The sequence below is a fragment of the Lepidochelys kempii genome, chromosome 5, assembly GCF_965140265.1.
Source record: "Lepidochelys kempii isolate rLepKem1 chromosome 5, rLepKem1.hap2, whole genome shotgun sequence".
Classification (NCBI taxonomy): Eukaryota; Metazoa; Chordata; order Testudines; family Cheloniidae; genus Lepidochelys; species Lepidochelys kempii.
The window spans coordinates 27,589,105-27,616,379 of NC_133260.1; the positions used below are offsets into that span (position 1 = coordinate 27,589,105).

A 27,275-nucleotide genomic window follows, 5' to 3' on the forward strand; every position below is an offset into this window, starting at 1 on the left:
TATTCTCTGTGTATAAATAAAGTCTGCTGCAGTTTCCACGGCATGCATCCGATGAAGTGAGCTGTAGCTCACGAAAGCTCATGCTCAAATAAATTGGTTAGTCTCTAAGGTGCCACAAGTACTCCTTTTGATTTTTATCCAAGTGACTCAGCCAAACATAGATCATGGTAAGCTATGCCACCTTTTATATACTTCAAAGAGTGGGTGCAGATACAGAATCTTAGTATGTATTGCTGTGATCAGGTTTAAGGTAATTTTTGTCTGATGGGTGGCCAGATTACAGTTCCTCATGCAGTGGATGTGTATGGTTTTGCAGACCCGTCTTCCTGATCTGCTCAGACTACTTCAGAGCTGTGGGTCTGATACCAAATTCAGCAGGACGGGCTGTCTCAGAGCTTGGTTTAGAAAACTATTTCTGCAATTTAATTATTTGAGGAGCCACAAATTAATGCTTGAAATCAAGACCTTAAAAGGATTCAGCTAAGATCTTAAGGACACTCTGTTTTCCTTCAATGTTGTATCTCCTGACCCTCCATTATTCTTTTTTTTTTTTTTTTTTTTTAACAATTAGTAACATATTTAAGTTATAAAGCATTTAAAAAACAAAGTCAATGAAGTAATGGCTTGGTTCTTTTGACGCATCTGTCACAACCTAATGTTTATACATTGAAGTGTTACTATTAGAGCTGTTTATAGCATGTTTATGTGACGCAAGTGTGAAAGCAGAAATACTCAAAGATGATGATTTTTAACTTTTCTTTAAAACATACACAAACACTAATCTTGCCATTAGAAAATTACATCAGGTGACCAGTGCTGGGGAGGTAGCTATTAAAAATCATTAGTGGCATTAGCTTACGTGGGGATCCCCCTTGCCCGTAGAGAAATCCCACCTTATGTTTCCACCTAAGATTTGGAAAGAGTGCTCTGTTTGGTAGATAGTGTTTCTGGAGATTAGCCACGGAGTCTTCCTGGTTGGTGGAAACTATTACAGATAAAGACCAACCTTTCTCACTGGTGGAGCAAATCTGCCTGGGCAGCTAGTGCTATTAAATGCAATCTACGGAGCAGTCTCTACTGATAGGTGAGTGCAATCAATGACTGTTGAAGAATGAGACAAATCATTTGGGTGGCCTGCTCACAGCACTTTAGTTCTAGACTAATAATGGTCAAAATGAGTGTTTCTAGAAGAAAAAGATGCATCACCTCTTTGAGGTAGCAGATCTGGAGCTGCAGCTATAAAATACAAAACACATTAGTGCAATATGTTAGGAAATACTACCTCCTTAACCAAAAGAGAAAAAATATAGTGTTTTAAGGTTTAAAAAATTAATGCTGAAGTTTAAACATTTTGCAGTTCTTGTTGAGGTTTAAATCAGTGTTATACTCATTTTCCAAGTTTGTACCCCTGAGTCAGATATTGAATAAACATTGTACAGTAGGTACAGAAACTAGTGTTCTGGTTATCAAACAACAAACATGAATAGCCATTGTTTAAAAGTGTTAAATGATTATGATATTTTTCCTGTGGAAGTTTAACTAAGCACAGATTGAAGTGCTAATTGTAATGTCTAGGTAACAGATTTAATTAACTACCAATCTAAGCATGTAATTTCCAGCTGTTAGACTAAAAGTTTGCCTACCGCCATCACCCTCATCTAGACAGTTTGTAAATTGGTTTGGATTTAGTCATTCTGAATATTCATAATAAGAACCAGTTAACAACAGAAGCAGAACCCCTTTCAAAGTAACAAGTTGTATGAGATCATATTGATTTTGAAACACAACTTGAAAGCAGACAGAGTTCTTTGACTAGGATTCCGAGGAGATCCAGCCTCAAAACCCCAATATCTTTGTAGTGTAACAATTGAGTTTCTATAACTTTGGGTTTTTAGCCTGTATTAAAATGGAACATTAACACTTTAACTTAAATGTGGTAACATTCAGCTCACGAAAAAAAATGCTGCCGACTGTCTCCAAGGATAACCCATGCTGTTACGACAACACTAGGAACAAGAACTTCTTGAATGGCAGGTTCAGATGAAATGACGATTACCATGATTGCTAATCATTTGGTTTGTTCTGAAAAAAATTTGTAAAGGCCCACCCTGTGTTATTAGGGGTGGGAGAGTCTTCATAATCCTTTGGGGGGATCAAAAACTGTCGAGAATTAATGGAGCACGGACTTCCAAAAGATCCATTTTCATTGTTGCTTTGAATTGATATAGGAGAGTCTGGAGAGTCTAACTTCCAGACATTAGTGTTTGCTTGAGGTCTGTAGCCCGCAGTTTTATCTAAGTCCTCTTCTGTAGGTGAGTGACACTCCATTTTCATAGAATTAATTGGCAGTTGCATTTGCGGCTTATAGCCTGCTGTAGTGACAAAGTTAATTTCTGGCTCTTCCTCTGGATTAATCTGAGGCTGATACATTGACTGAATGTCAATATAAATGAGCTGAGAAGATCCCACAGGTTCATCTATTAGTGGACTGGAGATCTCCTCCTCAATGATTGGTGGGCAGTATGACACTACCACGTGGCTTCCTGTTTCTGGGTCAGACCCATCTTCAGGAAGCTCACTATCCGCTACAGGGGATATAATTTCTGTGTCTTCTATCTTAAGGACTGTGGATCGCGTTTCCACCACTTCCACACTATTCGGGGTACAAGGGTTCATTTCCAAGGTTTTAAGAGCTGTGTTCCCCTAAAAATAAGCCACAAGAAAAGCAAGAAAGTGAGGATAATGCAAAAGAGTTTGATATTAAGAAAACTGAATACTATTTTAGTTTATATAGACAGTATATTGTACTGTGGTTTGCTTAGTTAAATTGAGAGAAGTGTCACCATCTGTACACTGCAGCAGAGCAATTGTTTACTGTTTAAAAAACTATTCAACTTATTCAACTATTCAACTCCCCAGCTTCCCCATATATCTATTTGTATATCTGATGTTCAGCTCATTTTAAAATATTTTAGCAAGTTCAAACTATTCCTAAATTTTGCCAAAAAATATTTCTAATATAAAACCAACCACTATTTCCCTTTAATGCTGTCAGAGTAGATTACACAAGAAAGATAAGTTTGCCTTTCCATTTACTTCCAATTACAAAGTGTTAGTAGTGGGCATGGAAGGGAGCTGGCGAGAATGCCATACCCTCGCTTCGCACTGCTGCCAATGCAAGGAGGAAGGAAATTAACAGCAGGGGATAAGCCAGATCATACCATCACTTCTACTGACCCTTGGGACATATCTTCTTGATGCAACTGTACATTTTAGATCAGTGGTCCCCAAACTTTCCCTCTCGCACCCCTCCTTACCTGTAATAGAATGTGTTCTCACACCCCAACCCCCACTCCCACCCCCATCCCTCAGGCCGGGAGTGGAGTTACAGCCAGGGGCTGGTGGCTGGGCCAGAGCAGAGCTGGGTGGTGCTCCCTCCCCACCTCCGGGGGCTGGCCCAGGCTCCACAGTTTGGGGACCACTGTTTTAGATGCTTAAAAACTGAATTAAAATGAAGGTTACCTCACATATATTCTTCTGAAACTGCAATGCCTTACTGTTCTCAGGATTTGGAATGTCAGGGTAGAACGTTTCTTTAATCCTTTATAGAGAAAATTTAAGGAATGTTCAAAATTACCAACAAAGGTTCAGCATGTCAAAATAAGAATGCAAGAAAAACAGTCATGATGTTACTATCAGGTCATAATCCTCAACACAGGATTAATAAACTTTAACTGTTCAAATTTTTCACTTTACACAGTTGTGCTTTGGGCTGCATGTAAAAAAATGCACACACACTCTTCTGATGCTTCCACTGGAGTTTCAGGTTTCTGAAAGCTTGAAGATGGACTGCAAATTGATTGTGGGCAGATCACAAATTAAAAGTATGCCTAATTCTACACATTGTAATTAGGATTCTTCTTCATCTGACCTTGAATGCAGCCTCAGGTGGAGGGGAAGAGGATCCTAAGAGATCTTCTACTGCTCCCTACACACAGGCTAATGGTTAAGAGCATTGGACAATGAGCAGAAGATTTGGGTTCTTCTGGCTCTGTCACTGACTCACTGTGGGACCTTGTGGCCAAATCGCTACTTTTCTGGGCCTCCCTTCCTTCCTATCCTTCCCAACTATAAAATGGGAATAATACTTCTCCTCACTCAAAAGTCTTGCGTAAAGCCCACTGAAATCCTCAGGTGTTTTGGGAAGCATGACAGGGGGTACCAGGCCTTTTGAGGCCCCCTGCAGGAGCAGTGAAGGTGGGTCCTCCAGGCCTTCCTAGAATGGTTGCTTCCTTGCAAGCAATCAGAGCCCAACAGGCTCAGTTAAAAGCAGCTGAAGGGGCTTAGCAGGTCAGTCAGTGGTTAGGACCAGAAGGGTGAGGAAGGCTGCAAAACTCTTCAGGGAAGGAGGCCTGGGAGAGACCCTGCTCAAGCAGAGATAAGGCAGAGAGAACCCAAGACTAACCCTAAGGTAATAGGTGAAGGCAAGGAGACCGAGTGTGAAACAGCCCAGGGAATGCAGCAGCAACTATTAAGGAAAGCAGCACGTGGCTGCTGTCTGCAGGGTCCCTGGGTTGGGGCCCAGAGTAGCAAGTGGGCCTCGGCCCCCTCTCTCCCACCGGCCAGTGGAGAAGTGGCCTAAACCCTGAAGAGGGTAAAAGATTCTTTACTAAAAGCCCAAGAAAGGGGGCTAGATTTAAATGTGCCCAACAGGGACTGAAGAGAGAAGGCACCCTCAGGAAGAATGAGCTGAGTCCAGTTTGAGCCAGGGAACTGGAAGACTTGTTTATGTTTGTTTTTTACTTGAGTACCCCAGAAGAGGTTTGTCCATTTTAGATTGTGTGTGACTTGCCTGGAGTGCTGGGCCACTGAAAACCTGCCTTTAGCAAAGTCGGCAGCCTACAGGGGGTGCCAGGAGGAAAATAAGATTGCAGCACCACCCCCAGCCAACCAGAGGCACTCATGAGAGGTGAGGTCCACGTCCACCTCCCGCCCCAGGAAGGCAATAAATTACTCAACAAAAACAGAATTTAACTGAAAATGAGCGTTTACCATTCCCTCTTTTGGTAGCAAAGGATGCTGGTCACCACTCCAAGCACAACAGCTACTGCCACTGGGATGAGAATGGCAATGATCAACCCCATGGCTAGGAAAAAATAAAGAAAAACAGTAAGAGATATTCAAAGTTATCAGCAAAGTTCGTGGCTCACAACCCTTTTGTAACATTCCCAGATATTATAGGCCACTTTATAGATCAGTGGAGGCTCATCAAGCCCCATCTGCCTATAACGTGACCTATAGCACATCCTTCATTGCAAAAGACAAATCCTCCCAGTTGGTCAATTGTGAAATAGTGTGTAGAAAAGGAAGACGTTTCTGTTTGATCCCCTATTGGTACTAAGCCTCAGACGCATGGTGATAGGCCTGATTGCAAAGTTTATCCCAGAGAGCATAACTTCTAGTGTTTATTGTATTTTAGATGGCTATTTAAAATTATCAAACTATTTGTCTATTCTGTGGCAGTGATTTCTACAGGTTAATTACATGTTGCATAAGTGCATTGCCTTTTACTTAGTTTAGTCTTTTAAGATCACTGAGCATCTCCTCCTCTTCTCCCCTAACAAAAGTTGCCTGTTTAGCCTTCTGGGCAGAGTTGTTTCATGCACTTCTTCTTTCCAAACTGCGTAACCCCCTTTCCTCCCCCTTCCCCCCACCCCCCCCCCCCAACCCCATCCTCAGGTGGATTTAGTCATTTTCAATCTTTTGAGCAGTTATGAGTTCAGACCCCATCCATATGTATGAGTAGATGAAGTTTTTAAACATTAAGCATTAATTACTATGAGCTTCATAGTAGCTGTAACAGTTAAACAGCTGTAAGGTTAATTTTTTCCCCCAATCTGCAATTTAAAAATATGGATAACAGGCCTGGGATAGCTCAGCAGGAAAAGATGTCAGATGAGTCCAAGATAAAGATCATGATGCTCTTTGACTTAAGCACTGCCATGCTACAAGTATTAGCGAACAGGAATGTTCAACTTACAATTCTCCTTTGTCACCACATACAGGTCTTTCGATGGGCCTATCCCACCAACGGTATAGGCTCGTAAGTCCAGTCGGTAACTTGTTTTGCCTTGAAGATCAAGTATTCTCAAAGACTTTTTTGTTAGGTCAGTAATATTCTTAACTGTTAGCTCAGGAGACCCTGTTTTGTGTTTAAAAATATAGGGAATGTACACATTAGAATATGTTCACAAAACTCAAACTTTCATATTGAACTTGAAAACTATCTTTTTAATGGAGCGAAATCATGCATACAGAATTATGCTGCAGAAAATCCACTACTGTGTCGTGTAACAGGGTGTTAATTAAGCGGCACAAAGGGTATATCTTCAGTGCAGAAGTAACTCTCATTATGTACACTTGCGTTACTCCTCTTAAGTTAGCCCAGCTCGAGTGAGGGCAGCCCTGCTATGAAGTAATACTCAAGCTGATGTGTCCACACTGATGCTGCACTAAGACTTCTGATGACATATGTCTGGGTTCTTAGCACTGCAGTAAGCTGAGCCATTCTATGAATTCTTTCCTAATGAACTGTGGGAGAACTTGTTTGCCCTGTCTGGCACATGGGGAGGAACTGTGAGAAGCCCTTGGAAGACTTGCATCCGTACTACAGAGTCATTGTGTTAGCAGATGACTAGTTGTGTTAACTTAAGTTTTAGCCTCTACTTCCTGATGGGCCAGCCAGCTTGAGTTAAAAGCATCACCATACTGGAATTAAAGCCTACTCACAATCCTAACCTTGAGTTGGGAGCAGAACTCGAATTTTAACTCTAAGTTTTCAGTGCAGACAAGCCAAAGAGTGAAGAAAAAGGATCCTGGCAGACTAAACATTAATAAACTGCTAGCTGAAAATAAAGATGTCACGCACTGAACTCCATCATTTGCTACAGACTTCATATAATTACATTTCAGAACATCTCTCGTAAGTGCAATTACATTTTATAAGGTTATTTCCTCTATCATTTGCACACTACCACAATTATCAGTTTTGGAATGAACTGAATGAAAAGTATCACACTGACAGGGAAAGAAACTGGCCTTCTCTATCTACAGAACGGAGATTAGCTTGAGCAATGGCAACACAACATTATCCCAACCACACTGCCGATGCTCTTAACTCAGTTCTGGAGGGTTCGCCATTTTCACACTCTCTTCTCATTCAGTGTTTTCCTCAGAGACTGGATGTTCATTGTCATGGTGACTTGTGTGGTGTGGGTACCCTAGTCAAGTAGAAATTCCACTTAATTCATTTACTCTTGCCCACATGAGCTGTTAGTATTTTAAATGTCTTCACCAGTTCTTAAAGGCCAATTTTAGGTGCTGAACAATGCCAACTGAACTGTAATTAAACAATTGTTTCTAAAGGACAATTCATTAGCGAGTGTAAGGAGTTTACAGGAAAATTGAGGACCATATATTTTATTTACCTTCTTCCATAAAATTAGTCTTTGAAGTACCTTTCTCCCCTTTTGCAAAGTAAAGAATATATCCCTTTAAAAAGCCCTGGCAGTCTTCAACAGGAATGTCTTCCCATTTTACTAATATTGACTCTGAAGAGGTTTCTTCTACAGTAAAATTTGGTGCTACCTTTGGAGCTGTGGAAAGAATTGAAAAAAAAAAAAAAAGTTACACAACTATCCTTCCATTGTATGCTAAGAGTATGTTAGTATTACAGCATTATTATTAAGACTTACATGTTGATCACTACACTGAAAATGTTCTTAATAAAAAGAAAAGGAGGTGACATTAGCCAAGTGTCACTACATCAGCCTCCCTGTTGGTATATTATCACCACTAATTTGTATTGCAAGGGCATCTACTAATCCCAGTCATGGACAAGGACTCTATTGTGCTAGGTGCTATACAAACAGAACAAAAAGATGCTCCTGCTTGCAGTATGAACACACGTTAAAAATAAATCCAACTAGTGCAAACATTTAGAAAGACGCAACTTAATAGAAATTGTCTCGTTTTCAAATGTCTGTAACTTTGCTTTATTTGAAGAAATTGTGTTTAGTAACAACAGAGCCTGCATTCTTCACTGAGAAAAATATTAACGCTGTTTAAAAGCACTGCTGCGTCCCAGCCGGAGTCACAAGTCTCCATTGCAATACATGGGATCTAGTGCAGGGATCATAGCCAGGCAAATTCACACAACAGGCCTTAAGCTGGAGGTACAGATACCATCATGAGTGAAATTTTAGAAGCCAACTGTGTTCTTACAAAACAAGAAATTATATATCTATTATATCACAATTTCTGTTTTGAAAAATGACAAACTTAGTCCAAATGCTTTTTTGTTTTTTAAGAGAGGTGTAAATGGTTGAAAACAAGAGTTTAGAGTAAACATTTCATTTCATCTTCCATCATAGCATTAAGCAACAAGCAATGATCCCTACAAAGCATTACCTTGGCTCAGACTACGTGATCAGAGAAAGTTTCCAATAAAATTATTCCAAGCACCTGGCAGAAATGAAATGGGTCCTATAGCTCCAAAATATGCATTTATCCTTCACTCTCCTAGCTATTAAGTATAAAGAGGAGTTCAGACTTCCAGGAACAGAGCAAAAGGGAGTGCAGGGGTTGTCCTTAAATGTCTAAGGCATTCCAAATCAATATCAGCATATATCAGATATAAATGCAAATAGCAGTAGCTATAGAAACTCTGGAATTTTAATTAATGAGACAATTTGTACATTCATATTTTAAAAATGCAATTTTACTCTAAAAACTGATTTAGATATAAAGAACATTGTAGGTTTCTTTATTCACTGTGTCTCACTGATTTCTATATTAAATATACTCAGACATATTTTTACGTGCAAAGTAACTGAGCCCCACACACTCACTTTGGCTTCAACAGTCAAGATTAGAGTTGCGTGAATGACTGATTTTTTAGTTCACTGGCCAAACAAAAAGAATTGTTTTGCATCGAACCAAAGACAAATTTTTTTAAATGTTCTGGTGACCCAAAAAAGTAAAGAAAATGTAGGTTTCAGGTTGAAAAAAATATTTTTATTCAAAAACAATAAAACCTTTCATTTGTTAAACAAGCAAAATTGCATCATTTGAACCAAAAATGTGTTTTGAATAAAAAGAATCTACGCTTTTTGTTTAGAAAAACATTGATGATGAGATGAAATGTTTTAATTTTTCCAGAATTTTGTTTTGTTTTCCAACCAAAACAATTTGGTGAATTCAACCTGAATTCACAAAATGTTTCAGTCAACCTGAAGCTAATTCTTTGGGGAAAAAAGTTTTGGCCAACATTTTTTGCCCAGCTCTCGTCAAGATGGACTCTTTTCACACCGCAGAAGGCTGGTAAAAATGGTTCCTTGAAGCCCAAATTATACTTCAGCTTTACCTGTACAACCACTATCTTCACCTGTACAACTGTCTTTACCTGTACAACCCCTGTGCAACCACACTGGCTGTAAATGGGACTGCACAGATGTCACACAGCATAGGTGCTGACTCCATGCGTGCCCCAGGGCTGGAGCACCCACGAGGAAAAAATGGTGGGTGCTGAGCAATCACTCACAGCCCCCCTGTTATTCTCCCTCCCCCCAGCGCCTTCCGCCCATCGGCGGGCCCCGTGGATCAGTACCTTCCCCTCCCGCCCCACACCTCCTGCGCGCCACGATCAGCTGCTTTGCAGTGTTCAGGAGGGTCGGGGGTGGGGGGTGAGGGGAGGAGCGAGGATGCGGTGTGCTCGGGGGACGGGGGCCAAACTGAGCGGGAAGAGACGGGGCGGGGGTGAAGCTGGGGTGGGGCCTTGGGAAAAGGGGTGGAGTGGGTGCGGGGCCTGGTGCAGAGCCGGGGGTTGAGCACGCCCTGGCACTTTGGAAAGTCGGCGCCTGTGTCACACAGCATAATCTGAAGACAATGCAGTTACATGAGCACAACAAAGGGCATATTTGGATGCAGAGTGTGTTGTTGATGATGTGCAATATGGAAGCCAATCACCAGGCTGTCAAAACTCAGGATAACATTGTGGGGGTGACAGTGGGAAAAACGTCTTTTGACTTGCAAACTGAGCACATTTGTCACAGAAGTGAGTAAGACGAGGAAGGTGGAATTCATATTGCCATTTATTCAAACATTTTAGGGCTGAATCCCCATTTTAATGTCTGTATCCCCTCTCGCATTAAATATTACAATAATTTCAATCTGATTTTCAGACAACAGAATAAGAACCAGCTAGGATGCAGAGAGTGGAAGTTCACTGAATTAGTGAATAAGTGATACATTAAAAATCTTTATTAATGAACTCTGAAGGCTGGTGGCACTGAAAGAGAAAAAGGAAATATTCAGCAGTAAGGAGATTCTGCTTTCAGACTTGTTTTAATTTATCTAGCAAAAACTAGTACAGGTTAGTCATATTTATTTGATCTTGTATTTCTAAAGGATCTTAACAATAAAATGCACTTACGCAATTCTTTCATGTATCCCGTTATATTCTGTAATAACTGATATCCATTGTGTTTGCAGCCATATAGTGAAAAATTGTATCTCACACCAGGTTGAAATAGAGCTGCAGAAGAATATCATTGGTAAGCAAAATCTTTTTAGCAAGAGTTATATTTTAAGCTTTTACATGCATATTTTCATACAAAAACATTTAAAGTAACACCACCAATAATTAGACCACCAATTCTAAACTGGGGGTTCGTGGCACGCTGGGGGCCACAAACAGGTTTCAGGGAGTCTGCCAAGCCCCGCCACACTGCAGGGGCTAAAGCCCCACTGCCCTGGAGTCCTGCTGCCTGGGGCTGAAGCTGAAGAACACTGAAGCCGCAGGAAACAACTGTTTTTCTGCATATAGAAGCCTGAGCAATTGAGCTTCCTGGGGCCCCAGGCAATTGCCCTGCTTATTACCAGCTCTGGCTTTTATATGCAGAAAAACAGTTGTTGGGACACAAGTCGGCCTGGGAAAGAAAAAGCCTGAGAACCCCTGAATTAGACCATACGGTATTTACAGATAAATATTTCCCCTATTTAATCCCTACTGTATTTATACACAAAAGGTGTGCCGTTACTCGCACAGTTCAGAGTCAGTAAATCATTTTGGCCCACTCAGAGCAACCTAGACAGTTGAACAAATATAAATTACGAAAACGTTGGAAGCAGCACGAATTGTTGCTTTCCATTATGAAAGACACACTTGCAATGTTAACAGAGATGCTATTTTTCCTTCAAGGCTGTCCTGGTGCTTCTTTTCCCTCCCCAGATATAGTGGCTCATCAACTGATTTCTTCTTAGTTATTATAGCCATACCCATTACAGCACTGTTATTCAGGGTGACTATTCTCTTCAATAATGAGCTCCAGGCTTGAATCAAGTCTGTATAAAACATACATTGTTTTTCCCTCTTGTTTAGAGAGAGAAGATCCCAGGGGAAGAAAGTCTAAGGGACAAAGGAGTTCAAGAGAGCTGGCAGCTTTGCAAGGAGGCAATATTAAAGGCACAACTGCAAACTACCCTAATACAATGGAAAGACAGGAAGAATAATAAAAGGCCTATATGACAGGTTTCAGAGTAACAGCCGTGTTAGTCTGTATTCGCAACAAGAAAAGGAGTACTTGTGGCACCTTAGAGACTAACCAATTTATTTGAGCATGAGCTTTCGTGAGCTACAGCTCACTCCATCGGGAGCTCTTTATGACCTGAAAATCAAAAAGGTACCCTACAAAAAGTGGGAACATGGACAAAATGCTAACAAGTAGTACCAAAGAATAGCACAAGCATGTAAGAAAAAAACCAGAAAGGCTAAAGCACAAAATGAGTTACACCTGGCAAAGGACATAAAAGGTAATAATAAGAAGAGGTTCTTTAAATACATTAGGAGCAAGAGAAAGATGAAGGAAAGTGTAGGTCCTCTACTTAGCAGGGAAGGAGAGCTAATCACTGATGGCATCAAGAAAGCTGAGGTGTTTAATGCCTATGTTGTGTCAGTCTTCAGTGAAAAGGCTCATGGTGACCAGATACTCAACACAATTAATATTAAACAACCCAGGGGAAGGAATGCCAGTCAAACTAGGGAAAGAACAGGTTAAAGAATATTTATATAAGATTAAATATGTCTAAGTGACAAGGCCTAATGAAATTAAGGAACTACCCTGAAATAGTCTCGGAACCATTAACAATTATCTTTGAGAATTCCTGGAGTACCAGTGAGGTCCCACAAGACTGGAGAAGGCAAACATAGCACCTATCTTTAAAAAGGGGAACAAAGAAGACCTGGGGAATTATAGATCAGTTAGCCTAACTTTATACCTGGAACAAATTATTAAACAATTAATTTGTAAGCACCCAAAGGATAATGGGGGTAATAGACAGCCAGCATGAATTTGTCATGAACAAATCATGCTAAAACAACCTAATTTCCTCCTTTGACAGTGTTACCGGCCTAGTGGATGGGGGGTGAGGGGGAAGCAGTAGATGTGATATATTTTGATTTTTGTAAATCTTTTGAAACAGTCCCATATGACATTCTCATACACAAGGGAAATGTGTTCTCGATGACATTACTATAATGTGGATACAAAACTGGTAAAGAGACCATACTCAAAGACTAACCATCAGTGGTTTGCTCTCAAACTGGAAGGGTGTATCTAGTGGAGTCCGACAGGGGCCAGCCCTGGGTCTGGTACTATTCAATATTTTCATCAAATGTCTTGGATAATGGAGTGGAGAGTATGCTTATAAAATATGAAGGTGACATGAACCTGGGAGCGATTTCAAGCACTTTGGAATACAAGATTGGAATTCAAAATAATCTTGACATATTGGAGAATTTGTCTGAATTCAACAAGATGAAATTCAATAAAGACAAGTGAAAAGTATCAAAGAAGGAAAAATCAAATGCACAGCTACAAAATGGGGAAGAACTGCCTAGGTGGTACTACTGCTGAAAAGGATCTGGTGTTATAATGGATCACAAACCGAATATGAGTCAAAAATGTGATGCAGCTGTGAAAAAAGGCTAACATCATTCTGGGGTGTATTAACAGGAGTGTCATATGTCAGACACAGGAGACAATTGTCCCGCTCTACTTGGCACTGGGGAAGCCTCAGTTGGAGTAATGTGTTCAATTTGTGGTACCACGTTTTAGGAAAGAAGCAGACAAAGTGGAGAGAGTCCGGAGGAGAACAATTATTTAATCAATGATAACGTATTTAGAAAACCTGACCTATGACGAAGGGTAAAAGAAGAAAACTGGGCATGTTTAATCTTCAGAAAAGATGACTGAGTGGGGACCTGATAAGAATCTTCACAATATATTAAAGACTGTTATAAAGAGGATGAGGATCAATAATTCTCCATGTCTCCTCAAGGTAGAATACAACATAATGGCCTTAAGTTGCAGCAAAAGAGATTTAGGTGCGATATTAGGAAAAACTTTCTATCTATAAGGGGAGTTAATCTCTGGAATAGGCTTCTAATGGAGCTTGTGGAATCCCATCACTGGAGGGTTTTAAGAACAGGTTGGACAAACACCTGTCAGGAATGGTCAAGGTTACTTGGTCCTGTCACAGTGCAGGGTGCTGGACTTGACTTCTCGAGGTCCCTTCCAGCCCTACATTTCTATTATTCCATCATTCTATAAGATGACAAAAGATTCAGCCCTCCAAAGCGCTGCATGCCCTTGACACTCGGTGAAGTTGCAGGAGGTGCTCAGTAGTAGTCTTTGCGCAGTCAAATGCTCAGACCTTGAGCCAACAATCTGATGCATGTGGGTTGATCCCTATGAGTGTTGGGAGCCTCGGTGCTGCCAAATGGGCTCCGGGCAGGTGCAGGGGTCTGACTACAAGAATTTCATTGTAGGGTTGAGGCTCTAGGTGACTGAGTCTTAAATGTTGGCTCTAGTTGGGGCCTTTATATTTAATTTATTAAGTTCTAGTCTTTGTAATGCCTTCTTGGACAGCAGGAAATATGCCTCTTTTCCTGCTTATTTCTTTTCTCCCCACTTTGCTCCCCACTGTTCCCATCACACCTGCCTTTTGCTTATTTCTTAGCCTGTCCACCTGCATCTAGATACCTGGAATGTGCCTTGCTCCAGGAAAAGTCAATTGTCTACTTATTGCAAGCCAACAGAGGAAGCTCACACTTTCTCACACTCAAAAAACCAATTCATTCTTTTCCCCCACCCCTCCCCTTGGTGTCCAGACTGGTACATTTGGAATCTGGAAGATTTGCCTGGGATTTTAACAATTTTACAGAATGCTAAAGTTTGGGCTTCAGCTACATTTCTTTTAGTAACTTCAAAACATTATGGAAAGTGTAAAGAAAATAATAGTTGAATCAAGAACGAAGAGATGGAGACAGCTGAGGAGAGAGAGAAGTTAACAGAAATATTAGCACAAAGAAGGTATTTTAAAACAGTACCTTTTATCCTTCCCCCTGATAATTTTCGGCATTCACTTGCATACCATGCAAGCTTTGAATTGGACAGCCTAATTTAAACAATGATTTTCTCTTACCAGATTTTATCACAGCATCTGTTGCATTTGAAGGAAACGTTTCCCAGTCCACACTACAGGGTTCAGATCCAGATGAAATACACCATTTTAATGTGTAGCCACAGGTCACGTTGGGGTCAGAATGCCAAGAAATGTAAATTCCATTTCCCATTGCAATTGCCAGCTCTGTTTTGACATTGTCTACAATAAAGACAGTATATAAAAAACATTAGATCTCAGCCCTGTATCTTTAGCTCAAAGGGCTTTCTTGAAGCCTGAACTACAGTTCTTAGAAAACAGGTATCATGAGAACACACATACAATGTGTTCACACTTGGAAAGAGGATCACGCCACTGGTTCTGTGAAATTGTAGTAAATTATACTGTACTTTTTGAAGCACTATAAATCAAGCTTAGACGTCCATAGTGAAGTCTGCAAGAGTAGTGCAGAAAGGAGATAAAAATTTCAGCAAATCCTCAGGTTTGGATACAAATCACCTTCTGGGGATAAGTTTCTGTTGCAGGGGTTCTGGTTTAAGTCAAATTGACAGCAATTTGGTAGAAGACTCCAGCTACTAATTCCTTTCATTCATCCACCCCCCAAACACCAGGCTGTTAACTAGTTCCTACAGAACCTCACCTCCACCTATGGCCACTATTCAGGTGGGGCCCAGTAAGTCTTAAAGATCCCCTCCACGAGCAACCAAAATACTTGAACACCCCATCACATCTTCAGAACCTCCTCAACTTTCCTTGAGTTTCAATGTTCTTAGCCTTGATCCCTGTTTGCTTGGATCATCACATTTTATTAAAACTGTCCAGTCTAGGCAAGACTGACTTTAAAGGGAAAGGCAAACCTCAGTAATTAAAAAAAAAAAATGTTGCAAAGAGAAACACCTTAATTCCTCACTGAGGCGTTGTGAATATTAAAGGGCTATGTTAATGCTGAGTGTTCTATGAGACCGTATGCTGTGTGCTAGCCGTACAACTGTTTGGAAGAAAATATCATTGCTGAATTGCCACTTAAAGCCATGTCAATTTCACCTCTTTTTGTATTCATTTCTCTCCATTTGATGGGACTATAAGGGTAAATGTATAGACAGGGCAAGTTCTTAAACTGTTAAAAAAACAACCCTGAAACACATAGTTTCTAAAAAGTTGAACATTCAAAGAAATCACAAGTTAGGGTGCTCGTTTTTTATGACACTTGCACAGTATTTTATTTCTAGAATTTTGTTAATATGAAATTAATTTACTGACAGCCGGCTCAATAGCATTCTCTCAGCAAAAAACAACACTGGATATTGAAGTGCTGTACGTGCATCTTTTTGCTGCAGTCTAGACTAGCAGCACAAATACTGCCACGAAGGAGGCCAGATAAGCACCCACATAGTAAGTTTGCTTCTCCTCCACTGTATCTTTTTAATTATGTTGAAAGCTCACATTAAGTAGGATATGACATAGGTTTTGCTTCCCTTTCAATTCTTTCATGAAACCTGTCTCGAGCATCAGAAACGTTTCTCTCTTATTGATGTTATAAACATGTACAGGATGCAGCCAGAAGTGACTGTATAGCAGCGTAATCCAGGTCAGTGGTGAGTCATGTTTCAAATAATTCCTATGTCAACTCGGAAGACAATTCAGAATGAGTATATGTTGGGTAACACCAAAGGGAAATTCAGTCTTCCAAATGTTACCTTTCCAGTACTATGCTGTAATAATCACAGAGTTCCGGCTGTCACCCTCGGTCACAGGCTACAGAGCTGAATTATCTAGAGAGCCCTACATTCTGCAGAGTCAGCTGCATTTGTTGCTCATGATGTGGAGTTATTAAAGTGATGCCATTAATTTATCTATCCTGCCCAATTCCTTTTCTTTCACATATGCAGTGATAAATTAATAGGAAGTGTCGCTATACAGGAGCTGAAGGCTATTTAGCCTGAGGACAAAACTCATTCTGGATAATGGGGGATCATGGTTACTGACATCCCAACTATCAATCTCAAACAAAACACATTTCTGCCTCAAGAGATGTGATTTTATTTTCAGAACTTCAGACAGAAAGTGCACAACTGTGATGTCTGTTACATGCCCACATTGGGTGTATGGGTCACATTATGTGCCTTAAGACAGGTCACAGCATAGGGCTGAGGGGCTAGGAAGCACAGCTTCTGCAGAGCTGCTACTCCCCGCTCCAGAAGAGTTGGGCGAGAGCTAGCAGTGCCTTGACTCTGTCTTCCCAATGTGCCAGACGACCCAGATGAATGGGAGTGGATGGGGAAGTAATCTGCACCAGGTATAGAGCTGACAGAGATTACTTTCTCCCTGGAGCAAGAGGGAACTGGGACCATGTTGTGATGTACGTGGTCTGCTCCTATTCTCCCTTCATGTGATCAACTACAGATGCATTTAGTTGATGTTCGAATCCCACAGAGTGGAAAACTGTTAAACAACTATGCAGCATTGAGGAGGTTCCACTGAAGAAAAACCTATTTTGATCCTCTTACATTTAATCATATTCATTTGAGTCAAAAAGATGGCACAAAAATAAATAAAACCTCCTAAAAGTTGAAGATTTGTGGCAAAGATTTAGCCTCTCCCTTGTTATTCCTGGGAAGTGTCCAGAAAACTGCAACACAGCAACCTAGCTTGTAACTGCTGCCTTCCTTCTATGCAACGAGTATAATTTGCTGGTGAGACGCTGCACTTAAAAAAAAAGCAGTGACTGTAGATTGAAAAAAGCACTCGTTACTTGCGCAGATCAGCTCAATTTTCTGAAACACAACCACCCAGCTGTTCCACAAGCTTCGAATGTTTTAAATCCTTGAATCGTGTACTCACCACTTGGAAGATCCACACTAGTTATCCTAGAAGGGGGAGATAAGCCAGCATGATTTTTGGCTGCAACACTAATTAAACAATCATTTCCCTCAAGTTTTATTTCAGTGCTGTTCAAGGGTACAGGGACTTCAAGCATGGTCTCCCGCAGGTAACATGACACTTCATGGGACAGTATTATTCCATTGGCTTCAGAAAGAAGTAATGGCTATGCAACAAAAAAAGCACAAATCACATTAAAACCAAAACTTTTGTTAAAAATCAGGACACAGGATTACATGCATCTAATACTCAAGAGTTGGGATTACCAGGCAAAAGAAGTCAGTAAAGCAAGAATGTTTTTAGGAGTTAACACATGAGCACTGAAGACAACTCTCAAAAGGGACAAATTTAAGGAAGTTATCCTGTTTGTGAAATCCTACTTAATTCCATATGCAGCTGTTTTTAGTAATATCTTTTTTTTTTAATCTTTTTTTTTTTTTAAAAGCATAGTCCACATTTCTGGAACAATGATGTTTTCGTTTAGGACACTAATTTTCTGAGTAAAGGCACTATAAAATATTTAAGAACAACAATTAGATTTACTGGCTTTAAACTTTGCAGACATTAAAAATATGTAAGAAAAGCAATGGACACACACACACACACACACACACAGAGGTACATACCTTCCAAAAGACTGTTAGAGTTTCTCTGACAGGACTTCTCTCTCTCCAGATATCCGGTCCTCTTGCAGGAGCTAAGAAAGGAGATTTTACAAAATAAGGCAACTTTGTTAAGCATAATGACAGGTTTCAGAGTAGCAGCCGTGTTAGTCTGTATTCGCAAAAAGAAAAGGAGTACTTGTGGCACCTTAGAGACTAACCAATTTATTTGAGCATAAGCTTTCGTGAGCTATAGCTAGCTCACGAAAGCTTATGCTCAAATAAATTGGTTAGTCTCTAAGGTGCCACAAGTACTCCTTTTCTTTTTGTTAAGCATATGGCTTACAAGTTCAATATTTTGACATAAAAGACAGTTCAATAAACTTACGGGCTTCCAAAGTTGTGAGCTTTTTTGTCTCACTCCATTTACTCCATCTCCAGAAATGCTCAGAAGCTGAACAACGCACTCGGAACGTGTATGTGGCATACGGATGTAATGCGTCCACCCGAGCTCTGTAATTTGAGTTTTCTGCACCGGCCATTGAGATATTCCGCTGTTAAGAATTAATAGAATTCTATATGAAAACCTTTCCCCTGTCCCGTATCATGCTAGTACCATTACCTGGAAAATGTTTTTTAAAAGTCAACTACAGTATTAAAGTTGTACTATCAGGCATCTGTGTGATTATTTAAGAAGAATCTGTTATATAAAGTCTCGTGGGATGTAGTTTCTTTTAACGGGCAATGGGAATGTATGCTAAAAAGCTTCCAAACCAGAATATGTGGGGAAATAAATGTAAATGAAAGAAAATATATAGGGAAAATATTTTACATAAAATCACCGTTCACCAGTGAAAGTTTTTCAGGGGCCTATCATAAGAAGTTACACCTAGTATAGAAATTAAAATACCAATAACTACTTTAAAACGCATGTGGGTATATACTAAATTGTCAACATTAGATGCTGTATCCCATGTGATACTGGGAATTATCCTATACCATAAAGGAGAGCAATCACAATGCTAACAACACTCTCTCTGCTTTCCCAGCCCCCTACCATTTGATTCCCCAAAGTATTGCACTCTCTGAACCACCAGGAAGGACTGGTGGTCCACTGACCATAATTTGAATACCCCTTTCTTTTGAGCCGGTTCCATGAGGCTATATATGACAGCTATTATCACTGAACACTCTTTCTACATATGCATTAAATCCTGGCTCCACTGAAATCAATGGCAAAATCCCCACTGATTTCAATGGGACCAGGATTTCACCCGGGGTGCTCCTATGCTCAAGTGATGGGCATGGTATGAGAACCTGGACAGATAAAAAACATTCTTCCTCTGTAAAATGGTGCCTGCACAAAGCACACCCAAGAAAAAATGCTTGACCAACATCCATATCATTCAAATAAAATATATATCAGTAACAGTATTCCTACTAAGTGCTCCTTTTTCCTTCGAAGGAAAGCAAACATAATCAGGTTTTAGTATAAACAGTCAATTGCATAGTATTGAGTTTAAAGCAGTTAAAACAGTGCATAATAGTGACACATATGCATACTACTATAAATGTGTACAGTGACTCAGTGCCAAGGCTGCTGTGAGAAATCCTGACCCTGGGAACATTTCTTACTGAATCTACTTATCAATACACATCTATCGTGGCTGCCAAGAACTGGTCTCCAAAGTTAATTTTAGTCTGAAATTAGTTATAATTTTTCTTCTAATCCAAATGACAAATAGAAAATGTCAAAAAGCCAGCAATTGAGCATATGAGTGGAAAAGCTTCTGCCACTGTCACCAAAACATCTTGCAGTATCGATAACAATTTCACATCTATTCCTTGATTACACTGTACCCTGTTCACTTATATTCTAGCACAGTGTTTCTCAAATGCGGCCATGCATACAGCCACCAGGGGCTTTTCGTGCGGCCACAGCCTCCTGGGTAGTGATGGGGGCAAAGCAGCAGCTCCTCCCGTGGGCCGACCAGCAGCGGTTTGTCCCTGCCCCCTTCTGGAGCTATAAACACTGTAGGAGCAGGAGATCAGTGGGAGTTCACTGCCTTCCTGGGCCTTCATCCATGTGGAGCTGGGCTCCTTCCCCCAGCCACAGAGTTTCATGCTCTGACCCCAGGCTCACCCCCCACCGTCGCCCTGGCCTCTGCTTCCTCCTCCAGCCCTCCAATTGCCACTGCACCTCCGCCCCCATCTCCCCACCCAGGGCTTAATTTGTCCCCCATCTTGCCGGGGCTGAGTAAGTCTGCTCTGAAAAGTAGTATTAACAAATATACAAATATCGCTTTTCACAGTAGCAGACTTACTAACTAGCAAGTCTTAAAAAAAAAAAAAAAAAAAAAAAAAAAAGGCAAAACATGCAAAGCACCTTATTTGTATTTCTATTCTGTTTAGGTCCAGTAAAGAATAGAGACAACTGTCAATAATTTTGTCTGGAAAAAAAACCTCTACATAAATACATTACAATGATTTGGACATGTATATATGCATTTTTATTTGTTTTTTCCTAAAGTTAATTAAGTATTTTAGGAAAAAAACTGTCAGAACGGCCACCAGCAAGAGTTGGTGGCCGCACACTGAGGCCACCAAAACATGTCTTGTGAGAACCCCTGCTCTAGCGTCTGGAGAACAAGGTAACAAAGCTACATCTTTTGTAAAGTTTTGGCCTGTGTTTCAATAGCAGCCGCCTAGGTCTAAACTTACTCATGTCTAAATGTCATTTCTTTCTGCTCTCCCCTCAAACCCTCAAGCAACCTGTATGGATTTTACTTGTGGTACTTAACCTACTAGTACTTTTTAGCACATTTTATAATTTTAATACAAAAGACTCAAAATCTCTCAAACCACAGAATACAAATCAAGATTTTGGAGTGCACAGCTTAGAAAGACCAGGTCAACACAGCTTTGAAACACTAGTCCATGAAGCTATATTTAAACCCAGAGACTTCCCCTCAGTGTAGTTTATTTAAAAAACAAAAACACAGACATTGCCAAAAAAAATGTTTTCTACTGACTACAGCAGGCTTTGGACCAGGGTCCAGGATATGGTAAAAGCTCTTTATCCCTAATACTTTCTGAGTTCTCAGGTGTTACACACTTACAGTAGATTTTTTTTGTAACGGTAGCTTTAAGAGATGAAGGGGGGTAATCTACAACCTTAAAAAGGGGTCAATTAATAAAATGTCTGGTGCTGCCAGCACAATAGAGCAGCTTTGCAAGGGACCTTACGAGTTTTTCTGGAGGCTGTAAAAATGTTAAATTAGGCTATGCCTGTACGTGGAGCAAAGGGGGTGTGTGATTCTCAGCTAGCGTAGAGATGCTCGAGTTAATACACTAAAAATAGCAGTGTCAGGGCTAACATGGGTGGCGGCTCAGGCTAGTTTCCAGGGAGTCCAAGCAGGAATGTTCTCAGGACAGCTAGCCTGAGCCATCACATGTGCTACCCCAACTACACTGCTATTTTTAGCAGGCTAGCTTGAGCAGGGCTAGTACAGGTATGTATATGTGAGCTCAGAATCGCACCCCCACCTCTAGTGTGGATCTAGCCTGAGAGGGACCGTTTATGATGGCTGCATGGGGGGGAAAAAAAAGTGACAGAACTCATAGTAACTGTACTGTGTGCATGGCCACTGAATCCCAATCAGCATCAAGTTCCAGGAAGTGTACCTCGCTTCTTCAACTTTGACTGAAATTTTGAGAACATCTGACAGGTACTTTTAGTTTTCTCTAAATGACAGATATAGAGGACTTCAGTCGGGATATCCTACTGACACACGCGGCTCATCTCGCTCAACAGGAAAATTCTTCCCCTCTCATTCTTTATATCATCCACAGATTGCAGTAGCGAATTGCTGAAATAGCTGACAAACACGTACACAGCATTTACTGAGATGCCACTTACACCAACTGTAAAAGTGACTTGGAAACTGCAAGACTGGAATCTTAAAACAACTTCAAAGAAAATTTTCAGAGTACAAGAGTAGTGATAATGTGTGCATGAGTGCTACCTACCTCCCAAAGACACAACCACTATAGTCTATCGCCTAAAAGTGGCAATTTAATAAAGAGACATCTTCAGAAAAGCAATTTTGCAAACTTATGATAGAACTCAAATATTATGGCTAATTTTAATGCTTTGCAACGTCTCAAAACACTACTTAGTTTTAGCCTGTTATGACCTACCACTGCACTGTGAAAAGAACTGGAAGTAAACGTGACTAGAGCTTCTCTGTAAGCTTAGGTTTCAGAGTAGCAGCCATGTTAGTCTGTATTCACAAAAAGAAAAGGAGTACTTGTAGCACCTCAGAGACTAACAAATATATTTCTTATTTGTTAGTCTCTAAGGTGCCACAAGTACTCCTTTTCTTTCTGTAAGCTTAGGAGCTAGACTTTTGACATTTAACACAGTTACCTATTGGTATAACCTATCAGTTTCTCTTTTACTGGTACAAAATTGTAAAGAAATGCATTTCAATAAAACCAACATTTCAGCAGAGCAAAATTACATTAAAAATAATACTCACCAGTTGTCGTTCTGAATTACTGTTACTAATTTCAATTTGACACAAAAGTCTGATTTGAATAAAGTTGCCAGGTATATACCAAGACAGATGGGCATTTGTTGAACTATTAGCGCTCACAGTGAATTTATCAGGAGTTTCCAGATTAACTGAAAATTAAATTTATAAAGAAAATCAACTAGGATTTTTAAAGGTGATAAATAATAGCTTTATTATTATTTTTAATTCTGTAAGAAAAATCTTACTTTTAAAGTAGTCAAAAATAATCAACAGAACAGAACATTCATCAGATTGATAATTATTGTGACAGCTGAGTGTTGTTTTAAAAATCAAACAATATATATTAGTCTCTTGCTATGAAGGCACGCCAGCAAGCAGTTTTTGTCCATACTGAAAATTTGGCTGACACTCGTGGGAATAGTTTTATTTTAGTCAGAAGCAGTAATTGGCATAATGGCCCAAGGAGTTAAAAGTAAAATTACAGCATAACATTATTCCTGTTAACTGCTACTGATTTTACTATAAAATAGCTACACTTTCGAAGATCACAGTGGCTGTTTCACAAGATCATATCAGTATTTGATCAAACAGGAAATTAACCAAAAACATCCATAATTAATAATTGGAAAGTGGGGCAAAAATATAAAACTCATATCCTACCAAACATAGCAGAGCAATGTTACATAACACACCATTTCCCACCCAGCTCTTTTCATTTCTTCACCTCTTTTGTCCTCCTTCTATCTTTGGGTATGTCTATACTACCTGCCGGATCCGTGGGCAGCAATCGATCCAGCGGTGGTCGATTTATCGCGTCTAGTCTAGACTCAATAAATCGACCTCTGAGCACTCTCCCGTTGACTCCTGTACTCCACCACCATGAGGCGCAGACAGAGTTGATGGGGGAGCAGCAGCAGTCGACGCACCGCAGTGAAGACACCACGGAGAGTAGATCTAAGTACGTTGACTTCAGCTAAGTTATTCACGTAACTGAAGTTGCATAACGTAGATCGATCCCTGCCCCCTAGTGTAGACCAGGGCTTTGAATACTGGCCACAGATCCTCTATGCCTCCTGTTGAGAAGATTCTCAGCCACTGGACTCGATGTTTTTGGGAAATAAGCACACAATGCATATGCAAACCCTGCATTTTGGTCACCTGACAGATACAGGGATGTGTGAACTCTCTGTTTGAGAACTATCTGCACAGTAATAGTACCAATGAAGGATAGAAAGACTGCATGCAGAAGGAAGAGAACTGAAATGGCAGAGGGGAAATGGCAAAGAACAGCATCTGTACAACAACCCTACATTCTAAGTAGTTGAGACAATTCTATTTCAACATTACATGATATTTTGCAACTTCATTGCCAATTCAAATAATAAAGCTGCTGTACATGGAAAAATGTATTAAAAATGCAAGCTCTATAATAAACATTTAAATGCAATTTTCTATTTATTATTTGCCATTAAAGTTTTCAGGAGGAAAATATGAACACTGAAGTTGTTAGGACACAAAATGCATGCATGTGTTATGGAGGCACAGAAGGTAAGTTCCACATTTTATTGCTACTTTGTAAAGACATGATCCTGTTAAGACATATGCATGTGTTTAATAACATCATGTACCATGAGCAGATACATGGAAGTCACAGTGTCACTCTCAGTGCAGAAAGTTAAGGCCACCACGGCCGCACATAAGACTTTGCAGAATTGGGTCCTAATAATGTTGCAAATTTAGTTATTAGAATTGACTGGAATATTATGTGCCACGTAAATTACAGATATTTAGCTAGTTACTAGTGCATGCATAAGATTCCTCTCCTAACATGGGGCTAAGCTATATGGTTTCTGTGCAGATCTGTCATCTCACCACATCCTTACCCGCTTGTCGGCACACACAATAGGGGAAAAAAGGACCTCTAATCCCAATTACTGAGAATCTAAACCAGTGAAGAAAATAAACCAAAACCAATTACAATTGCAACATTCCATATTAGTGCCCAATGAGTTATTATCTATTGCACTAACCCTCTATTTGATAACCCTTTTTGGTTTTGCACACTTGTTAAATGCTCACCTCTTTGATTTACATCAATTAAGAGCGATGATTCTGCTCGACCAAGAGGATTGGAAGCTCCTAGTGTGAAACTGTAGATTTTTTGATTAGCATGCACTGGAAAGTCACAGTGATGTTTCTTATTCAATTCATCTACTTTGCATGTAACATTTTCTCTAGATATTCTGTGAATTGAAAAAAAGATTATTTTTAATTTCTGAGCAACCCATTTAACAGCACTGAATTGAAGTTTCTTAGTACAGACTTCACTGGATGTAGATGCTAAAAGGAATGAATGGCAAGTCACTATGCCATTATTTAGTTAATGCAGTGTCATTATTTGCCTACCCCATGCTGCATTGTATAGTACATACAATTTAATGACACAATGTAGCTTGGATTGGCATTAGTCACAAAATCCATGGCTCCCAGCCCAAAGAGAATCCCTTTCCTTCTCCCTAGCACAACCTAATTCATCCTCACTTTAATTTTTACTTCCACCCTACTTCCTCAGAAGCCTGGGAAAATAGATAGATTCGGTAGTGAGCCCTGAGGTCAAAACTAGGCTTTAGAGTCCTGATTCAGGAAAATATCCATATTCAGGACAGCACTTAAGCACATGCCTATCGTTAATGGGATTTAAGTATTTGCTTAAGTGCTTTCCAGAATCAGGAACTAGTTGACTCAGCAGAAGGAGTAGGTTCTAGTGTTAAGGTCTTTGCACTGAAGATGACCAATCACCAGCCCCTCCCCATCTAAATCAGAGTCAGGCACTTTGTGTACCTCAGCTGATCTCGGGTATCTCTGGGCCACACAAGGAGAGAAGTTGTCCATCCCGTAGCCAAGACCCACATTATTTAGGTTTTTATATAATAAAGCCAAAATTTTGAATTGCATCTGAAAACAAACTGAAAGCCAGTGCTGAACAGAGAGCATAAGTGTAATATGATCTCTGTAAGCAACCAGCCATCCTCATCTATACTAGCAGAAATTTGAGTGGTTTTTAGGGGTAGCTCCATGTATTTGGGGCTGCAATAGCCCACTGTGCACTCAGAACAAGGATGAGAAAGCTTGGCTCGAGAGCCCTCAACAAATGTTAGGCAGCCGTGATCACTGGTTTTTGTGTTGACCAGTCCAATCTCATTGTTTTCTTCTGCACCCGCACCTGTTGGTCTTATCCACCTGTTGTCCACAGTCTTACACTTAAGTTGTAAGCTCTTCAGGACAAGGATCTTCTTTTTGTCATGTTTGTACAGTGCCTACCCCAATGGAGCCCTGAACTCAAGGTTCTACCATAATATAAGTAATAAATAATATAACTATCATCATCAAATGTCTTATAAAGAAATGTGCCCCCCAACCCTGACTATACTATCACCATACTACTGCAGCACTATATTGCAATCACGTGATTCTGTCTTCAAGTAATTTAAAAATTAGTTCCAACTTCCTGTGTATTTTTATATTTATTTTAAACTCTAAGCAGTGGAGAGTTTAAATGACTTGAGTGGGCATGCAGCAGTCATTCAGTATCCTGGGAAGCCCATAGTGGACCAATTTGTATTCTAACTTTTTAATCCTTCCTTGCTAAATGACTTTACCTTTCAAATAAAATATACTTTGTTTGCCGTTGCCTGTACAGTCCCGTGGGTCTGCCTGGGTTCCAGCTACACGTTATAGTAATAAAGGTGCGTGTTTCACAGTTCAGGTTTTGTGGCGTATCAGGGGCATCTGTAGCACGGAAGTAAGACAAAACAATTAGCCTGCATGTTCACAGAATACGTCCTAACATAGAAGGTCAGACAATTGCTTGGAAATCTGTAAGCAATATTTTGTTTCCAGAACACGTAGCATAAATAAACAGTGACAATTATGCCCCAAACCTGCAAACAGTCATGTGTGTGCTAAATTTTAAGCACATTAACAGTGCCCATTGAAGTCAAGCATTAGACAATGGGATTACTCCTGTATTTAAAGTTAACCACATATATAAGTTTTTGCAGGATCAGGGCACTGAACTATAAGCATTACACAATTTTACAAAACATGTTTCAAGATCCCAAACTGCACAATTTTGCCTCCAAGCGATTTAGGAAGGTTATTAGGTTGTGTGCCATGTTTTGGCAAGTGCAGGCCTCACTGTTGCTTAGAATCCATTTAAACAAATTATTCAAACAAGTGAACCCACATGCACTCTATGAAACATGAAATACTTAGTACATGCGCACACTGTATTTTATTTTAAAAGTTTCTGATTTTTTTAAGAAGACCACACATGTCATCCTCCTCCAAGATGCTTTACAAGTCTCCATCCCCCACTTTCATTTAAGCTTGTCCCTCAATTCTAGACCCCAGGACTGCAATGATCATAATCCCTAGCATAGGATTGATGGCAGCTCTCTCCGTAGAAGAGTCACTGCAGAATGACATGCCATACTCCCCCTAGAAACCAGAGCTGAGTAGCTGTGATGGGGATGAGCCTCTAGGGAGCTCCTTTCTCCAGCTGCTTGTGGGCATCTTTCCTCCCAGAAGCCAGGAAACCAGTTTCTTTCTGGCCACCCCGGACGGGACGGGCTTCACACTGTGTTCGTTTGGCGTGAGTGGTAAGGATGTCTCAGTTAGGATTATGAGAGACCAATATTCCCTCTGATTTTTGACAGTCCATGTGCGCAAA

General features: G+C 40.2%; 1 protein-coding gene across 6 annotated transcripts in view; it reads right to left on the reverse strand.

The window, feature by feature from the left end:
- Window positions 1–400: 400 nt before the first annotated feature.
- LIFR (LIF receptor subunit alpha) overlaps window positions 401–27,275 on the reverse strand; it is an 87,355-nt gene continuing 60,480 nt past the window's right edge. For all 6 annotated transcript variants that reach the window (XM_073343810.1, XM_073343807.1, XM_073343806.1 and 3 more), the window contains 13 exons: window positions 26,203–26,332; window positions 24,623–24,786; window positions 22,547–22,692; window positions 18,394–18,559; window positions 18,030–18,100; window positions 17,365–17,569; window positions 14,545–14,724; window positions 10,493–10,594; window positions 7,488–7,655; window positions 6,041–6,202; window positions 5,053–5,146; window positions 3,523–3,601; window positions 401–2,703 (listed from right to left, as the gene is read on the reverse strand). In XM_073343810.1, the coding sequence (XP_073199911.1) occupies window positions 2,065–2,703; window positions 3,523–3,601; window positions 5,053–5,146; window positions 6,041–6,202; window positions 7,488–7,655; window positions 10,493–10,594; window positions 14,545–14,724; window positions 17,365–17,569; window positions 18,030–18,100; window positions 18,394–18,559; window positions 22,547–22,692; window positions 24,623–24,786; window positions 26,203–26,332 (2,306 nt within the window). In that variant the 3' untranslated portion in view covers window positions 401–2,064. The remainder of the gene's footprint in view (window positions 2,704–3,522; window positions 3,602–5,052; window positions 5,147–6,040; window positions 6,203–7,487; window positions 7,656–10,492; window positions 10,595–14,544; window positions 14,725–17,364; window positions 17,570–18,029; window positions 18,101–18,393; window positions 18,560–22,546; window positions 22,693–24,622; window positions 24,787–26,202; window positions 26,333–27,275) is intronic.